Source organism: Puma concolor, chromosome B4 (assembly GCF_028749965.1).
Source record: "Puma concolor isolate L17-30 chromosome B4, mPumCon1.1.hap2, whole genome shotgun sequence".
NCBI classification, from domain to species: Eukaryota; Metazoa; Chordata; class Mammalia; order Carnivora; family Felidae; genus Puma; species Puma concolor.
This window is the reverse complement of record NC_141673.1, coordinates 81,277,092-81,297,153: the sequence shown is the minus strand read 5'-3', so window position 1 is coordinate 81,297,153 and position 20,062 is coordinate 81,277,092. Positions and strand designations below refer to the sequence as shown.

At 34.7% G+C, this 20,062-nt stretch overlaps 1 protein-coding gene across 27 annotated transcripts in view; it reads left to right on the top strand.

Moving 5' to 3' along the window:
• The window catches only part of CCDC91 (coiled-coil domain containing 91), a 362,057-nt gene that overhangs the window by 213,707 nt on the left and 128,288 nt on the right, over positions 1–20,062 (top strand). For 25 of the 27 annotated variants that reach the window (XM_086713753.1, XM_086713739.1, XM_086713733.1 and 22 more), the window contains one exon: positions 2,993–3,100. The exons of the other annotated variants lie outside the window; for them this stretch is intronic. In XM_086713753.1, the coding sequence (XP_086569879.1) occupies positions 2,993–3,100 (108 nt within the window). The remainder of the gene's footprint in view (positions 1–2,992; positions 3,101–20,062) is intronic. 27 annotated transcript variants of the gene reach the window in all.

Sequence of the window (20,062 nt, the reverse complement as noted above, 5' to 3'; positions counted from 1 at the left end):
CGCTGTGTATGATTAATAGCAAATTATAATTCCTGCACTAAAAGAACCTACACTCTTGTTCACATATTTGAAATTCTTTTCAAAGAGGTATGGTTATTGGTTTTCCTTAAACTCAATGAATTAAATCCCCTAGGATGACACAGGCCATCCCTGATAGAACTGAGGCTAAAACCTAAATATGTTGAAAACTAATAAAACTTGCCCTGCCTTTAATAACATTTTTTTCATTACAGAATATGTGGATACATCTTTGTTTTTCTCCTCTACATACCATGAGTCTTCATGCTGTATCTTTGTTGAGAGTAGTTTAAAATAGCTTATAAAGGAAATAATTCTTTCAGACACCTCTTTATAATGTTGTTCCTTGTATCTTTGATATTTATAGACAAAACTACGGAGGAAAAAAAATGCATTGCAGGGAAATGTTAAGATTAATGTTCATTTTTATACTTACACAAAATAATAAAGGCAGTTACTATCGTATATTACATTGGAACATAACTATCCAGTTATATAATGATGGATCACACTGTAAAAGCAGGTGGCTAGTGTCAGTTTGTGTTTTCAGCGTGTCCATAATGATTAATATTGTAGTTGTAAGTCAAGTTTTTGGAAATTACCTGTTTTGTTTGGACTGTGGCACCGATAATACAGTGTTGAGTAGTATTAGACCAAATTTTAAAACTCTCTTGTTATTACATACAAGGTTTTCTTATATCTGGCACCTGCTTAGTTTGCTACCTTCCTGCCTCCACTCTTAACTCCAACTATTCTTATCTATTTAATATTCTTTGCATATAACAGTGAACCTTACAGGCAGACTTCGGGCATCTTTTCTTTAATACATACCTTGCATATTCCTGTGGTGTGTGGTTATCTAGAGAATGTTTCTCTTCAACAATAGACTGCACTCAGTGAGGAGAGACTTTTTTTTAAATCCTTGTATTCCTAGTATCTTCCTTCATGTCCCTTCTGCAGATGGGTGGATTTAAGTAACTGAATGGGGCTAAGATGAGAGGTTTGAACTATATAAAAGGCTGGTTACTTCTGCATAGCTTTTCGCCATGTTCCATAACCATAGCTTTGGCTCTTATTTGACTCATTGTCCTATAGTAAGTACTTGCCTCCTTGAAGTTTGGATGAAAATGAGCATATGGTGTACAAATAAATTACTAGAAAAAAAATACTGTTTAATTGTGTTTCTTAATAATGGTGAGAAAATGTTGTTTCACTAACTTACCTGTTCCTCCAAAGGAGGAATCTACTAAAGATCTATATAATCTATGAAATCTGCTAAAATTGGTTAAACTGTGAGATTATTTGAAACCATGGCAAATAAGAAAGTGAAAACAGTTTTTTCTATTAAGCAAAACAGTCTGTCATATCCAAATTCCCAGAAAAGAATGGCATTTTTCTATCTATGAAAGATGTCATGAATATACTCAAGAGAATTGTTTATGACTATACTGTTCTTTAAATTTCCTGAAGTCCAACGCTATATTATATTTTACCAAAGGTAAATTATAATTTTACATTATCGAATCACAGTTTAAGTGGTTAAATTTTGTGGCCTTATATAAATTAATCATTATGAAATCTTTAGAGGATGTATAATGAATAAATGAAGGGCTAAAGCAGTTCGGTAAAGCACTTCTTTAAATTTTGGTTAAACCTCAGTCAGAGCTTTATTTTCCTTTACTACTTTGCTAGTAATTATGCAGCTTCAGAGTGACAACTATTGAATTATAGGAGTGGTAGCATCATCAGACAGTTTAACATTTGCAAAAGAAAGTTAATTATCTGAAAATTTGAGACTTATCCTGAGGTTTAAAAAATATTTTTGTGTAAGTTTTTAAAAATACATGCATATTTATTTATTTAGCTCTTTAATGCATGTTGTTTCCAACCAAGTAAATCTATTTTCAAAACAGAGATTATTGAAGAGATTTGGCTTATTTTTCTTTTCTTGGTGAATGTGCCAAAGGTCTGTTTTCTATAAGACATGTGTCTGTTTCAACTTACTATTTCGATTATGAGTAGTTTATTATCCAGAGAGACCTTCAAAAATAGAATATTTGCTAAAGAATTCTTATGTATATGGTTGAATACATATTTTAGAATGATTTAGAATTTATAAATAGCATGTAATATAATATTGGGAACATGTTAAGTATAACATATAATGCTTTCATAAAAAGGAAAGAAAAAAGATAATAATGTATTAAGCATTTCCAATAAGGAAGTGAGTGGGTGGAACATCTTCAAATGCTGATTTGGCTTCCCTTAAGATAGTGTTAACGTCTTTATATTTAGCTGACTGAGGTTCCAGCATTTACACTACCCACTTAAGTTTGTCCAGTCTCCCAAGTTTTATTACTCCTTATGAATACTGCCTTGAGATTCTGACTTCCACACTTTGACTTCTACCTTTTTATATTAGGGGCGTGAACTTCCTGGGGGGCAGTTCTTTTATGTATGAAATTGCTCAGAGTTTCCATCTGCTTTCACTTGACTTGTGGTCTTGAAGATCATGCTTGGCCCATGGGATATTACAGTGTGCCGAGAGGATGTGGAGTTTTGTCAGCCAGTGAAATATGTCTGTTTTTTTTTTCTTTTTCTTTTTCTTTTTTTTTTTTTTTTTTCAGCAGCTTTCATACACTCCTCATCCTGTGTGGTCTTCACCGAACTGAATTTATATTTAACAGAACTACTCACCCTCTTTATCATCTTCTATGACTTGGCCTTTTTTAAGGAGAAGGTGTGTGGAAGTAACATCGGAGCCAAAAAACTGTAGTGTTGGCAATAGGAAAACTTAAAACTGAAAGCTTAAAGTAGGTTATATATGAATGTGTTCAATATTCACAAATGTGTATTTTGTAATGCAGAAGAGTGTTGTATTTCAGATATGTACAACTGTCAAAAAAAATTCCCATGCCAACAGTAGACTCCAAGTTTTGTCTGAGATCCAAATGACTTTTTTGCTTGTTTTTAGGCACTACTGCAGTCTTCAGTTAAGCAACAAGTAGAAGCTATTGAAAAACAGTACATTTCTGCAATTGAGAAACAAGCACACAAGTGTGAAGAGTTGTTAAATACTCAGGTAATAAAATTGCACATCCATTATATATTTATACTTTTCTGACTCTCCTCCCCTGAGAGCTCTATAACTGTTTATTCAGTTTCGTGCCATTTACTTTCCTTGGTGTATTTTGGAGGAAAAAACTATGCTTATGTAAACTCAATGTTAAAGTTTGGGAATTTTATGAAAGACTAAAAATAGAGCTAAAGGCCTAAAATATGTGGCTTTCCACCAAATTAATGATTCTTATGTTAATTTCTGAGTTATAGTATTATTCATCAAATAACAGAGGCAAAGAGATGACTGTGTACGTATTATGGCATGTGAAACGATTTTTAGTGCTATGAGATTTATAAATAATATTTGCATTTTTTAAAGTACTTATTTATGTTTAAGTTACCTTTCATTGCATATAGACATTGGTTTCTATTTTAATTTTTCCATTAAATTTGTTTCTTTTCTTGATTTAATGTCTTAGAAGACATAAAGACATGATTACATTGAACAATCAGTTGAGCATTTATGGAGGTGTTATAGTGTAAATAATATATTCAAGAAATTCCCAGAAACACTTGTAAATAATGTAAAACTTGGTAGGTGAAAATAAAACCAGCTTTGTTTAAAGGAACTCTTTTATATCATGAGAAAGCATACTGAGAATTTGGAAAACAAAGTTAGGTGTAGAATTTAAATGGAGACATAAATATGCTACCCTATTACCAAGATTAGGGTCAATTCTATTAAATATTTTTCAGTGTCATTTTAATAAATGGCTTGGAAGAAGAAATACATAGGGAATTTTATAAATTTAATATAACAACTATACTCTTTTTGGTGTCGAAATACTAGGTCACCAGAACTATGAAGTGTATGACTTTGTGAATGGACAGAAAAATTATGGAGAAGAGTTAAGATCACAGAACTGTGAAATAGCATAAATTATGTATTAGCCAGGGCAGGGCAGGTTATGCCCTGTCTCTCTGGCTTCAGACAGCAAAGACTTATATCTTAATCATGCTACAGATACAGATACAATGTCTTGGGCCCTAGTCCCATTTTGTCTTCACCCTAGTGTAGTTCCTATGTGGAACAATACCTTTTAACATTGCAGAATGAATAGAAGCCCAAATATCCTACCAGTAATTAAATATTCTGGACTGGAAATGACGCTTCCACTCTCAATTTATATCAGTAGTGCTTTACTTCATCATAATGAGGTCAGGTAGTGAGATCCTACTATGAATATGAAAGGGAGGGAACAGGAAATATTTGGTAAACAGCATTAATTATGCCACAGTTGGCTCTTATGGTTGCCAAATATTCCCAGTTTCCATCTTACTGGCAAATTTGCTTACCCTGTCTCCTTGGGAGAAAATCTGAAAGTTCTTTCCAAGCTATGGCCTCAAGCTCAAAAGTCCAGGATCTTTGGATGATAGGTAGGGAATGATGTACCATAATGTCTACATTATCAGGTCCCGATATATAGTCCCTTTTGATCTAAAGAACTAGAAACTAAAATACATGTTGTTTACCTTCAACATATTTAGTATATAGTAGCAAGATAAAGGTATTTACTGTAAACACTCTCAGTAGGAAGGTTGAAGAATCAGATGAACAGCTGTCATTAGTATGTAGCAATTCTAAAATCTCAACGGACAGATTAAATAACGTGTGTTATGGGGATAGGATTGCTCTTTGATTGACCATGATTCTGTTTAGGCTTTAGGGACAGAGTTTCTAGTCCATTGTTCTTCATGGTCTTGTAGGTTTTAAATTCTTCAATATCTTTGTTGGCAATATCTAATATGAGTATTGGTGAGTATGCCATTTCTTAGCCTGCTTTTTGACTGTAGAAAATTGGGAGACATGGGTTACTTTAGATGGCAGATTGTGGCAGTTCAGAATAATGGTTCTTTTGGCTCCTTATCTGTTTGATTACAATCAGTTCCATTTGTGAAAGGTAAACCCACAGTTATTTTAGAGAACTACTTCCTACATTTAATTTGTTTATATGATTTTACCCCTATGGTTGCCCATGTTTCTATGTCTCTCTCTTTTTCTGATTAAAGATAACTTTGTTTATCAAGCATGGGTTTAAGAAATTCCAGGGGTCTCTTTCTCCAGACCATTTGTTCCAAATGAAAGTATATAGAGGACAGTAACAGTAATAGGCTTATTAGGTCTGTGCTTGGAGACATTTTAATCCATTGCATCCTTAATAGTGGGTGTAGCTAACATATACTTGATTCAGTACTTGCTGTAAGATTGAATGTAGTTGGCCTTTTGTTGCTCAGAGACTTTCTCAGTTGTTTCTTTTGTAAGTTGACATTGGGAAGATAGTTATTCCTGCAAGTCCTCAAATTTCTGAACTTTTTTTGTTACCTGTAATTCGATTCTTATGAATTGTCTTCTTCTTGTGAATTCATTGCTGACTTTGTCTTTTTCTTACAATGCCTTATCAAAAAAAGCCAATAACAGAGCTAATAAATGAATTCAGCAAAGTTGCAAGTTAAAAGATTAACACACAAAAATCAGTTGTATTTCTATACATTCTTGATGAATATTTCAAAAAAGAAATTAAGAAAGCAATTCAGTTTACAATAGCACATTAAAGAATAAAATACCTCGGAGTAAAGGAGGTGAAAGACTTGTCTGCTGAAAACTACAAAACAGGCTGAAAGAAATTAAAAATAACCTAAGTAAGCGGAAGGATATCCCATGTTCATCGACGATTTGGAAACATTTGGTGAAAAACAGGCTAAGACTACCTCAGGATATTTAGAGTATGATATACAGTGTGATGAAATGCCATTTAAAAACCAAACACTAAAAGGGGATATGATTAGTAGGCCAAATCACATAAAATATAAATGGTGATCCCACACTTGTTTTTCTAATCATATTTCATTAGATGCCATTTGAAATTTGAAATTAATAAATTTGGGGCGCCTGGGTGGCGCAGTTGGTTAAGCGTCTGACTTCAGCCAGGTCACGATCTCGCGGTCCGTGAGTTCGAGCCCCGCGTCGGGCTCTGGGCTGGTGGCTCGGAGCCTGGAGCCTGTTTCCGATTCTGTGTCTCCCTCTCTCTCTGCCCCTCCCCCGTTCATGCTCTGTCTCTCTCTGTCCCAAAAATAAATAAAAACGTTGAAAAAAAAAAAGAAATTAATAAATTTAATTTAACAAAAATAATAGCTGGATGGTTCCTTAGGAATAATTTAATTTAGCCTGTGTGTGTGTGTGTGTGTGTGTGTGTGTGTGTGTGTGTGTGTGTACACATGCATACCTTTCCCTTTTTTTATTGTTTTTTTTTTTTTCAAATTGAGAATTTAAGGGAAAAGCAAGTATATTCAGAGTAGTTGCAAGCAGATGCTCAGAAATCTGACTGCTTGACTTTGTCACTTAACTGTGTACTATGGAATGTCCTTAGCCTCTCTGTGCCTCATTTTTCTTACCTGTAAAATGTATATACAAGTAATTCCTACCTCATAGTATTGCTATGAGTATTATATGACATCAGACCTCCATAGTGCTTAGAATAGAACTTGGCACATTCTAGGTGTTCAGCTGGTATTGGCTGAATTATTATCATCTTTGCTATTCTTGGTCAAGATCATTTGTATGGCTCCTCCCAGAACCAAGGTTATGACTCACATTTTCTAATTTCCAGTCTGTAGTAGAAAGGCTACTTATTTGTAGTTCATGTTTTATCTTGTGTTTGATTTAAAAAAGTGGTCTTTAAATTTTTATACATTTGTCTTGGGGCCTCATCTAGTATTTGAATGCTAGACCAAATTTTGGCCTTCTCTCTCTTCCTTATTTAATGAGGGCCTTTTTTATGACTGGCATTCTGCTGGATTATATGAATATAATATGAGCAAGACCCAGCCCTTTTATTAAGCAGGTGGAAACATGACATTATTGTAAAACTATGGTAAGCTATGATAGAATAAATAATTATGTTATATTAAAGGGTATGTAGTTCCTTCATATAGGTTAAGGGAAGACTTATTGGACTAATGATGAGTTCTCTCAGGGTTCATGGGTCTAAGTGAGGTCAGAACTGAGAACTTAGCATGAGAGAGGTAGATGGAATAACGTATTCACAATCCTTTAAATGAGAGATTATAATATAAATGCTTGGCAAGGGTGGGTGAGGCTATTTAAGACTGCCAAATGAAAGATTATTGTATGCAATAGAAAGGATAATAAAGGACCTTGTCTGACAGGAAATTGGGTCCTTAAGACATTACTAGAGACATGACATTTGTTTGGATTTACATTTTAGTCATAATTACTCTGGCTAAAGTTTATAAAAATGAATTGATGAAAGACAGTATGAGAAGCACATAACAGCTTCTTAAACAGCCATTACAGTTATTCAAGTAAGAATGGTGGTGGCCCAAAGTAAGGTGGGTGCGTGGGAAAGAGAGATTTTGATGGTTTTGAGTCATATTAAGGGAACAGAAACCAGAGAATATGTGGGAATAAAAAAGAGGAAGTAAATGTTGATTGATAAAGGATATATTTACACACACACCAACACACACATTTTATATACATAAATATGTATTTATATACATAAATATATTTTTGTGGATGATGACCAGATTTTTGGTTTTGGCAGTGTAGTGAAATAGGAAACTTAAGACCTGGAGCATGGTTAGGGTTGAAAATTTTGTGTTTTAGACATGTTGAGTTTATAGTGCCTGTGGAATATACAAGATCAGAGTGCATAACAGAGTTGAATACAGAGTCTAGAACTATGAGAAATCTGGTTTTGAATTAATTTGGAAGTCAGAAGTATATAGAAGGTCATTGAAAGTATGGCTGTGGATGAGACCAGAGGATATATAGAATGAGAAAATAAATTCCATCTAGGGTCCTGAAGGACCTCAATAAATAATGGATAGGCTAAGAGAGCTCATGAAGGAAACTGTAAACTGGCAAGAGAAAAAGGAAGAAACCAAATGCCTAGTATACCTAAGTCACAGGAAGAGAGCATTTTACAAAAGAGTGAGTGGTTAACATTTTCAAATGATGTAAAATAAGTAAGTAAGGTATGGATTTACAAATGACTGCTGGATATGACAACAAGAAAGTGTCATTAACAAGAATAGTTTCAGTGGAATGGTGGAGGATCGAAGTAGATAATCATATGAGTAAAAAAGAAGATGAAAAAATAGAAACAGAAGGTAAGTCTTTAAAAGCTTATTAGATCATTAAAATAAGACAGCACACTGTAGGTAGAAGGAGCTATGAAGGGGAAATTTTATCCTCCTTGTATTTTGGCCTAGAAGTTGAACTCATTTAAACTTGCTCTTATGGGCAAGAGCCAAGTTAGTAAGACTAAAGATTTAAAAAGAAAAAATGGATAGACCAGAGTACCCAAGAAGGAGGAAGTAATGAGTGGAGGTTAACCTTTATTAGGTAAGCACACATTTTGATGTGTGCATGTGTGTGTGTGTGTGTGTGTGTGTGTGTGTATGTGTGTGACTGGGGGTGGAGGGATGTATATGTGCATAGATGTAAATTTTAAATATTATTTATACTTTTGAATTGTAACACTCATAAATTTTCTTAGTTCCTTTCTGTCAGCACTTGTAAAATCCAAATTTCTGTGAAGGATATGTACAATTTACTATTTAAAATCTCTTAAGTGCTATTAACAGATGTATATATGGAATGTTACCCAAGCACACAAAATAAACTATCTATATTATTACTTGCAGTGCCTTGTCAAAAATGTCCAGTAGCCACCAACACACTTTTTTTTTAAGTTTATTTATTTATTTTGAGAGAGAGAGAGAGAGAGAGAGCACAGGAGTGCACACAAGCAGGGGAGGGACAGAAAGAAGGAGAGACAGAATCCCAAGGAGGCTCTGCACCATCAGTGCAGAGCTCACTGCAGGGCTTGAACTCACGATCTGACCTGAGCCTAGATCAGTAGTCTGGTGCTCAACTTACTGTGCCACCAAGGGGCCTCCCAACATACATTTTTTAATGTATTATCTTCCAGTGTCTTCCCTAAGAAATACAAGTATCATTTGAATCCCGTACCAGAATGTAAATTCTGTGAGAAAAAGATTATGGGTTTATTCTGTATTTTGCTGGATCACCCAAGCCTATCAACTTTTTTGTGTATGCTCTAGGTGCAGGAAAATACCCTCGTTATTGAGAGATGTATACACCTGTTTATCCACTGTCACAATCAAGATACAGAACATTTCCATCAACCCAAGACATTATCTCATGCCCTTCTACAGTCATCCACCCTCAACAACCCTAACCCTAGGCAACCACTGATCTGTGTTTGCTACTATTGATTAGTTTACTTGCTTTAATAACGGTTGATGGGGAGCCTGGGTGGCTCAGTCGGTTAAGCATCCGACTTCAACTCAGGTCACAATCTCGTGGTCCGTGAGTTCGAGCCCTGCGTTGGGCTCTGGGCTGATGGCTCAGAGCCTGGAGCCTGCTTCGGATTCTGTGTCTCCCTCTCTCTCTCTACCCCTCCCCCGTTCATGCTCTGTCTCTCTGTGTCTCAAAAATAAATAAACGTTAAAAATAATAAAATAAAATAACAGTTGGTTGAGCCGCCGAGTCTTGATTTTGGCTCAGGTCATGATCCTTGGGCCTTGGGATCGAGCTCCACATTGGACTCCATGCTTAGTGTGAAGCCTGCTTAAGATTTCCTCTCTCCCTGCCCCTTTCTCCTGCTTGTGCATGAACGGGGGAGGGGCAGAGAGAGAGAGAGAGGGAGACACAGAATCTGAAGCAGGCTCCAGGCTCTGAGCCATCAGCCCAGAGCCCGACGCGGGGCTCGAACTCACGGACCGCGAGATCGTGACCTGAGGTGAAGTCGGACGCTCAACCGACGGAGCCACCCAGGCGCCCCGATAATAAGCGTTTTCTTTTACATACATTCTATATTCAGCTTGTCCGTTTCCATTTAAAAAAAAAAGACTGTTGTGATTTTGATTAGAATTACATAATCTATAGCTTAATTTAGAAAAAAAATGCCATTTTAACAATATTGAATCTTTTTTTTTTTTTAATTTTTTTTCAACGTTTTTTATTTATTTTTGGGACAGAGAGAGACAGAGCATGAATGGGGGAGGGGCAGAGAGAGAGGGAGACACAGAATCGGAAACAGGCTCCAGGCTCTGAGCCACCAGCCCAGAGCCTGACGCGGGGCTCGAACTCCCGGACCGCGAGATCGTGACCTGGATGAAGTCGAACGCTTAACCGACTGCACCACCCAGGCGCCCCTTAACAATATTGAATCTTAAAGTATCCGTGAACATAGTGTTTTTCTCCATTTTATTAGATCATATTTAATTTCTCAATAATGTTTTGTGGTTTTCAGTATATAAGATCAGTATACTTTGTTAAATTTATTTGTATTTCATTTTTAGAATACTCTCATAAATGGAATTTTAAAATTATATTTTCAGATTTTCTTTGCTAGTGTATTAATGCAATTGGTTTTTTGTATATTGCTCTTCATCCTGAAATCTTGGTAAATTCATCTTTTAAGTCTGTAACTTTTTTGTCAGTTTTCTAGGATTTTCTCTGTACCTTATAATGTCATCTGGAAATTACTCAGTATTCCATATTATTTAGGATTATACTTTGTTTGCAATTTGTATGTCTTTCATTTCTTTTTCTTGATATTTAACTGCTAGGTCCTCCAGTATAACATTTAATATATGTGGTGACAGCGTCTTGACTTATTCCTAATTCTTAGTCTTTAACCCTTAAGTGTAATAGTAATTCTAGGTTTTCCATAGATGCCATTTGTTGAGGAAGTTATCTTTTATTACTATTTTTCTAAGAGTTTTATTTAAATCATGAGTGTTTAGTTTTTGTTCATTTAGTTTTCTGTATCTATGGACATAATCATGTGTTTCTTTTTTATGTAATGTTATATATTATATTATTGAATTTCATATATCAAACTGGTTATGTTCATGGGATAAATCCTATTGTTAATGAGAAATTTTTATTTTATATACTGAAAGATTCAGTGGGATAAAATTCTGTGGAGTATTTTTGTGTCTGTGTTCATGATGAATATAGGTCTGTAGTTTTTGGTTTTGTTTTTGTTTTCTTGTAATACCTATTTCTAGTTTTGGTGTCAGGAAAACTGGCCTCATAAAAAAGTATTTCTGCCTTCTCTGTTTTCTAAAAGGATTGGAATAGGAATAGTATTATTTTTCTTTAAATATTTGGTGGGATCCACTGGAGAAGCCATATAGGTATATAATTTTCTTTGTTGAGACAGTTTTTAATTACTAATTTTCTGTTTATTAGTTTTAGTAATTTATGTCTTTCAAGGAACCTTGCTTTGCACTTAAATTGTTAAATTTATCGGAAAAATATAATGGTGTTTTATTGTTCTTTTGTAAGATTTATAGTGATGTCCTTTCTTCTTTTCTTCATAGTGGGAATTTATATCAATTGGTTTAGATTTAGTACTTTGTTAATCTTTTTTAAGAAGCAGTTTTTCGGGGCGCCTGGGTGACGCAGTCGGTTAAGCGTCCAACTTCAGCCAGGTCACGATCTCGCGGCCCGTGAGTTCGAGCCCCGCGTCAGGCTCTGGGCTGATGGCTCGGAGCCTGGAGCCTGTTTCCGATTCTGTGTCTCCCTCTCTCTCTGCCCCTCCCCCGTTCATGCTCTGTCTCTCTCTGTCCCAAAAATAAATAAACGTTGAAAAAAAAAATTAAAAAAAAAAAAAGAAGCAGTTTTTGGTTCCATTGATTTTTTTTTCTTTCTTTTTTTATTATTTTATTGCTGGTCTGACCTTTATTATTCCTTTGAGTTTGATTTGCTGTATTTTTTATAGTTCTCAAAATGGAAGTACAAATACATGATTTTAGAGCTATCACGTTTATGCTAATAGCCAATTTGACTATATTCCACATATTGTAATATGGCATGTTTTCATTTTCATTTTGCTTGAGATGTTCAAAAATTTCTTTAAGATTTTTGTTTAACCAATGAGATATACAGTGTTAGTTAGCTTCACATTTTTATTTAAATTCCAGTTAGTTAACATACTGCATAATATTAGTTTCAGTTGTAGAATTGAGTGATTCATCACTTATATACAACACCCGGTGCTCATTAGAAGTGTGTTGTGTTGTTTACATTTCCCATATTTTGAGATTTTTTTCTAGCTTTCTTTTTTTTATTGATTTCTAATTTAAATTGTTTTGTATTGAGAATATATTCTGTATTGAATCATTTATTTTCAGTGTATTAAGACCTGTTTTGTAGCTTAACATATATTCTATCTTTATGAATATACTGTGTACATTTGAAAAGAATGTATATTCTACTGTGGCTGGGTAGAATGTTCTATAAATGACAAATTAGGTCAATATGGTTGATGTTTTTCAGTTCTTCAAAATGCAGTGATTGTATTTTCTTCTTTCAGTTACTGAGAAAAAGAGTGTTGATCTCTCCAATTGTAATTGATTTTGTCTATTTCTTTCAATTTTGTCAGGTTTTTTTTTGTCTTGTATTTTGGTGCTTTATTGTTGAATGCATGTGAATTTGTAGTTGTTAAATCCTCCTATTGTATTTCTTATCTTAATATCTATTTTGTATTATAATAACATAGTTAATTTAACTCTGTTATGCTTACTAGTTATATGGTCTTTCATTTTCCATTCATTTACTTTAAAATTATCTGTGTCCTTGAGGGGTGCCTGCATGACTCTATCAGTTGAGCATCTGACTTCATTTTGGCTCAGGTCGTGATCCCAGGGTCGTGTGATCAAGCCCTGCATCAGGCTCCTTACTGAGCACTGAGCCTGCTTAAGATTCTTTCTCTCTCTCTCTCTCTCTCTCTCTCTCTCTCTCTCTCCCCCCCCCCGTCTGTCTCTCATTCTCTGTCTCCCTTCCTCCCTCCCTCCCTCCCTCCCCCTCCCTCTGCCCCTCTTCCCTCCTCACACTTGCTCTTTTTCTCCCTCTCAAATTAAAAAAAAAAAAAAAGACTGTTCTTTCACTCATGAATTTTCTTTGTACCTTATTAAAAATTAATAAGATATGTGTGTGTTTATTACTTAACTCTCTATTGGTTCCATTTACATATCATAACTCCTATACTACTAGTCTTGAAGTCAGATAGCAGAAGTCCTCCAATATTGTTCTTATATTTCAAACTTGTTCTGGCTAGTCTGTGTTCTTTGCACTTACATATAAATTGTATAATCAGCCTGTCAGTTTCTACCGCAGAGCATGCTGAGATGATAGGAGCTGTGTTACTCATATCATTTCTGCCAACAAATGTGTGAGTTTCAACATCAAGCAATTCTCCAGTTCCCCTGCTGGTTGTTGTATAAGTCAATTTAATTCTTCTCTTTTTAAAAAAAAAAGTTTATGTATTTATTCTGAGAGAGAGAGCAGGGGAAGGGTAGAGAGAGAGGGAGAGAATCTGAACCAGGCTCCACACCACCAGCACAGAGCCCGAGGTAGGGCTCAAACTCATGAACTGTGTGCTCATGACCTGAGCCAAAGTCAAGAATCAGATGCTTAACTGACTGGCCACCCAGGTGCTCTGTCAGTTTAATTCTGACAGTACCCAGAGTTAGTGCAAAGTTCAGATTAAGGGCTTAGTCCCATAAGACTTACCCCACTTCATATTCCAGTTGCAAGTTCTATGCATTCTGTACTCCTAACCAACAGGCTATGAATCAGGGAGCTCCTGTAACCCCCTCTCAGTCCCTGGACCTCCTGTATTTCTGATCAAATGGCTATAAATCAAGACTTTCCACAAGCCCCTCCTGAGGTTTGATAATTTGCTAGAACAGCTCACAGAACTCAGGAATGTGTTTTACTTACTATTACCAGTTTATTATAAAGGATACAGCTCAGGAACAGCCAAACAGAAGAGATGTAAAGGGTAATATGTGGGGGCAGCCAGGGTATCGTGGAGTTTCTGTGCCCTCTCCAGGTGTGTCACTCTTCCAGTTTACCCAGTTCACCAATCTGGATGCTATCTAAATCTTCTTGTTTTTATGGAGATTCCATTACATAGGCATAGCTGATTAAATCACTGACCATTGATGATTGATTCGATCTCCAGCCCCTCCCCTCTTCCTAAAGGTTGAGGAAGGGGGTAAGGTTGAATGTTCCAACCTCTGTTCACATGGTTGGTTCTTCTGACAGCCCCATTCTGAAGCTACGTTGGGGTCCACCAAGAGTCATTTCATTAACATAAACTCGGGCATAATTGAAGGGGGCTTGGTGTGAATAACAAAAGATACTCCTTTTACTCCTATCTCTAAGGAAATCCCAAGGCTTTTTAGAAGCTCTGTGATAGGAGCTTGGAATGAAGACCAAATATATATTTCTTACGCTGTCACAGATGTTGCTTGGGATTGTGTTGAATCTATTTGGATGTAATTGACAACTTTACAATGTTGTCTTGTTACCTAAGAATATGGTATACTGCTCCACTTATTTAAGTATTTTTTAATTTCTGTCAGTAACGTTTAAAATTTTTACTGTTCAGGTCTAGCACATCTTGTCAGATTTACTCCACAACACTTCTTCTTTTTTTAGTGCTGCTTTGACTTTTATATTTTTTCAACTTCAATTATCCAGTGCATGTTGTACAAAAAAATACAATTGTATATTGGTCTTGTATTCTGTGATGATGCTAAAATCACTTGTGAGTTTTAGCACCTTGTTTTGATAGAGTCTATTGGATTTTCTACATAGTCAGTTATGTTGTCTGAGAATATAGATATTCCATCTTCCTTTTAATTTAATGTCTTTTATTTTTCTTAACTTACTGCACTGGCTAAACCTCTAGTACAATATTGAAAACCTCTAGTACAATAGTACAATATGGAAGGATATCTTTGCCTTTTGCTTGACCATGGGAAGAAAGCATTTAGTTTTTCATGTTAGCTCTAGATATCTTCATGAAAGCTCTCTACTAGGTCGAGTATTTTTCTTTCTACTCCTGGTTTTTATTCTGGGAATAGATGTTGGATTTTGTCAAACAAATACATGTATAATTTATGTTATATATGTATATGTATTTTCTCATAATATTCTCTTGTTGTCCTTTTATATCTGTAGCAAGTTTTGTGATGTCTCTTATCTTATTCCAGGTATTAGTAATCTGTCATTTTTCTCTTTTCCTGATTAGTTTTGTAGAAGTTTATTGATTCTTTCAATCTTTTCAAAGACCAGCTTTTGGTTTCATTGATTTTATTTTTTGTGTTTTTCTTATTTCTATATCGTTGACTTATACTCTGACCTTTATTATTTTATTTATTTAGTTTAATTGGATTTCAGTTTGCACTTATTCTGGTGTCTTAAAACAGAAGCTTAGGCCATTGACTGATACTTTTATTTTTCAGTAAAAGCCTTTAGTGATATGTTTCTTTCTAGGTACTACGTTAGGTGCATGTCTCACATTTTTAAATGGCATGTTTTCATTTTCAGTGACTTAAATATACTTTTTAATTTTTCTTTTGATTTCTTCTTTTATCCTTGGGTTATTTAGAAGTGTGTTATTTAGTGTTAAAATATTTTCTGGTTTTCTACATGTATCTCTTTTATTGATTTCTAATCTTATTCTAATGTGGGCAGAGAACATTATGTGATTTAAATATTTTTTTGAGATTTGTTTTATGGCTCAGGATATGCTCTGTCTTGGTAAATATTCCTTATCTACTTGAAGAGAATGCACATTCTTCTGTTGGAGTTTCTTTATAAGTGTCATTTAGATCAAGTTTTTGATTGAGTTGTTCAAGTCTTCTCTATTGTTACAAATTTTCTTTCTTCTTGTCTGCCACTTATTGAGAGGCAAGTGTTGAAAGATCTGACTGTGCTTATGGATTTGAGTAGTTTCCCTTGCAATTCTATTTTTTTGCTAGTGATTTTGACACACTTCTATTTAGTACATAAACATTTCGGATTAAGCCCTCTTAATATAATTTTCTCTTTAACTATGAAATGCCTTTTCTCTGATAATGTTGTTTGTTATGAGATCTGCTTTGTTTGATATTAATATAGTTTCTTCACCTGTCTTTTGATTATTGTCAGAATAATATATTTTCCCCTATACTTTTACTTTTTCCCCCCTTTACTTTTAATCTATTTCTGTCTGTATGTTTAAAATGGGTTTCTTACAGGAAGCAGGTAGTTGGCTCTTACTTTTATCTAATCAAATAGCCACTGCCTTTTTATTATGTGGGATTTGTTTGTTTGTTTGTTTGTTTGTTTGTTTGTTTGTTTGAAGTAGGCTCCATGCCCTGTGTGGAGCCTATAAAGGGCTTGAACTCAAGACCCTGACGTCAAGACCTGAGCTGAGATCAAGAGTTGGACACTTAATGGACTAAGCCACTCAGGCACCCCCTTTTTATTGTGTTTTTAAAACTCTTTACATTTAATGTGATTATCCATACTTTGATATGTACCATCCTGCTATTTGTTTTCCGTCTGTTCCATGTTTTCTTTGTGTGTTTGTGTGTGTGTGTGTGTGTGTGTGTGTGTGTGTGTGTGTGTGCCTACTTTTGGATTATGTTACTGACTTCATTTTATGTCTTTTGTTGGTTTATTATGTACAACTCTTTGTTGTGTTATTTTGTGATTAGGGAAGGTTGGCAACATTTTTTTGAAAATGGGTAGATAATAAATATTTTAGATTCTCTGCTAAAACTGTTTTAACTCCGCCAGTATAGTGAGAAAGCAGCCATAAACAATATGTAAATGAGTGACCATTGCTATGTTTCAATAAAAGTTTATTTACAAAATCAGGCTACAGGTTAAATATGAACCAGAGACCATACTTTGCCAAACTTTTTAGGATCTTGAATTCTTAATTTCCTCTTTATGGTAATTTTTCCCCTCACATTAGCTTTATCATGAAAATCCTTTGGATTCCTTAGTAATGTTCCCTTTCCTTCAGAGTCTGATACAGTAGATCCATTGGGACAAAAGAATATATGAATGTTATGAAATTGGCAATAGTTAGCTATTTTTAGTCAAAACCCAGCATATTTGGGGGCTTCAATGTGGTATTTTAACAAGAATCCAGGTATCTGTGAATATTTTGTTTCCACAATATTAGGAAACATCATTTGGGGCAATGTTTTCTAAGTTTCTTGATAATGAGAATAGTGGGAATATTTGTTTACTATTCAGATTAACAGGATTCTCCTCTATTAATTTTTATTCTTAACAATTTAGTTGGAGCCCAAGGCAAATCAGGTAATATCTATGAGAGAACTTTGATAGACACTGTTTTAGTATTGTCTTCATATTGCTAATCTTCAGCATTCCTTCTTCTTAATTTCTCATCCTTCAAGTTTCAGAATTGTAAGAGGAAAGAATCCCATTATTCCTACTTTTTTAGGTGTTTTTAACCTCAAACCAGTTAAAGGGATAGGTTGGAAGAAAGGACATGTAATTTTTTGATATTTTTGTGGACTAAGAAGCTACTTCAAATGATATCTTTTATTAGTAGTTTGGATTAGGGCAACTATAGAATTTCTTTGTACTTATTTTTTAAAATCTCTAAATTAGAGTTAATTGTAGTATCTAATAGGTGCTATATAAGGATTAAGTGAAGCAAAGTGTCTAGTATATAGTAATTACTCAATAACTAGTAGTTGTAGTTCTATGGAAAAATCTCTAGATTTAGTTCTTTTGTTATCTGTGATTACTTTTATGCAAAGGGATGTCCGTTATCCTGAAATACAAGAAATCGTTCACACATTCATTGTTATTTTTTAAGGTTTTTTATTTGACAGAATGCTTAGATTTTTTTTATGTGGTTACAATTTCCATTAGCATTTGGTAATTGATTTTTTTCAAATAATTTCCGTACAAATTCTGGAAAATTTCTCTATCAATTTTAAGACTTCCCGTGTCACATTTTATTGTAATTTTTGGTAACTAAATAAAGCAAACACAAAATTAGTATCACAGGCATAGCATTAGATTTAACATATGGTTTTGTAGCAGAGGAAAAATGTTTTTTTCTAATATTTTCCTCAGTTCTCTGGCTGGGGCCTTGTAAACTGAAGTGACAAAAGACAAATTAACAAAGAGATGACCATATATATTTACTTAATGTACTTTTTCATGACATGGGAACTTTAATAAGGAAATAAGACCAAGATACAGTAAAACCTGACCATTTTTATACTAGATTTGATGAAGAGTGGAAAGTCATGGAAAAACATGATAGGACAAAAGGCTATAAGCAAAGCGAACTGGGGGCAATTTAGTAAGACCTGTTCTTTTGGATTCTTGACACCCATCTGTCTTCAGAAATGAGGAAGCTCCTTTTTTTCTGGGTATAGGGTGGGCACTTCTGACAAGAAGTTCTTACCACTTGCGTCAGGGGGAAAGGAGAAGGTCAGAGGATTCTTCCTGCACCTTCCATTTCTCACATTCCTTCAGCCTAAAATATTTAGTATGTCAAGGTGCCAGAGTCTTGGATAGTGTGTTCTGAACCCTGTCAATTTCATTATGACATATTTGCTTCAGACCTTTTAAATTTGGGGGGAAAGTACTGTCTCAACTTCTCTGTCATACTTCCCTTCCTCTTCTCTAAAGGACAAAGATTGTACAGGCTTTACCACATTTTTACTCTTGCCTCCATGTACCCATACTTGTTTAGTATTTAGTTCTAGTCCTTAAATTCCCCCAAATATTACTGTGATTGTTTACATTTTTATTGTGATGTGCTCACATGTTTACAGATTTTTTTTGTTTACCTGTTACTGCTTGCCTTCTCTCCTTCATGAGTTCAATCTACTTCTTATAGTCTTTATTAATTATGAAGTAGAAACTTTAACATTTTTTTTCTGAAACTTTTTATTGTACCATAATTTGTGAAAAGAATTTCAGTACTGTGTAATATACTATAGCAGTTGTTTTTCCTGAAGGTATTATTCCACTGTCTTTAATGTGTAATGCTTCTTATGAGATGCCTGATGTTAGTTCAGTTATTGATATTTTATAGATCATCTGTCTTTATGCTTTGGTTATTTTTCATAGTTCGTTCTTATCCCTGATGTTCTATAATTTTACTCTGATGAACTTATAATATATCTTTGAATTTAGTTTTTATACATCCTGTGCAGGCATGGCAGTGATAGCTAACTAACCACCAAAATTTGTTCCTCTTTCTTAACATATGGTTGTAACAACTAGCTGGTGTTCCCGGAGCGGGTCTTTTCCTTTGCTTTTGTGGAGTTGGTGTCATTCATAAAGGCGTCCTTTTGCCTATATCCTCCCATGAAATACCTATCAAGTGAAACCACTAATATGAAATAATCCCTTTCAGATTCAACAGTTTAGTTTAGATTATGATTTCTCTAGACAGTAAACAAAGTTCAAGTAGCTTAGTTTTCCACCAGTGATTTGGGAATGCAAGTAATGTGTGTCATTCACTGGCCAAGATGGTTCAGAACTAGATGGGCTTTGTCATATCTCCTCTTTGCCTGTAAGAGAAAACATTAAGGATTTTGGCAATGGCAGAAACACATGTGTGAGGAGATTGGGTCTGTGAATTATCACTTGGAGGGAATCTGCCATTCAAGACATTTCCATGAATAACAAAGAAAACTTATGTTGTTTTCAGTCAGTGAAAATTTTGGAATTATTTGTTGATAGCAGCTAGCATTATCTTAATATATCATGACTCATTTGTCATCATTATCTTTCAAAAACTTTGATACTGTTAATCAAATATATTTTTTAGAACCCAGACTTTATCACAAAAGTATATATATATAGAAACCTGTTGCAAAGCTTAAAAATAAAAATATTATAGGGGCACCTGCATGGCTCAGTTGGTTAAGTGTCTTAGGCTCAGGTCATGATCTCATGATTCATGAGTTCGAGCCCTGCATCAGGCTCTCTGCCGTCAGCTTAGAGCCTGCTTCAGGTCCTCTGTTTCCCTCTCTCTGTCTCTTCTCCCCACCCTCCAGAATAAACTTAAAAAATAAA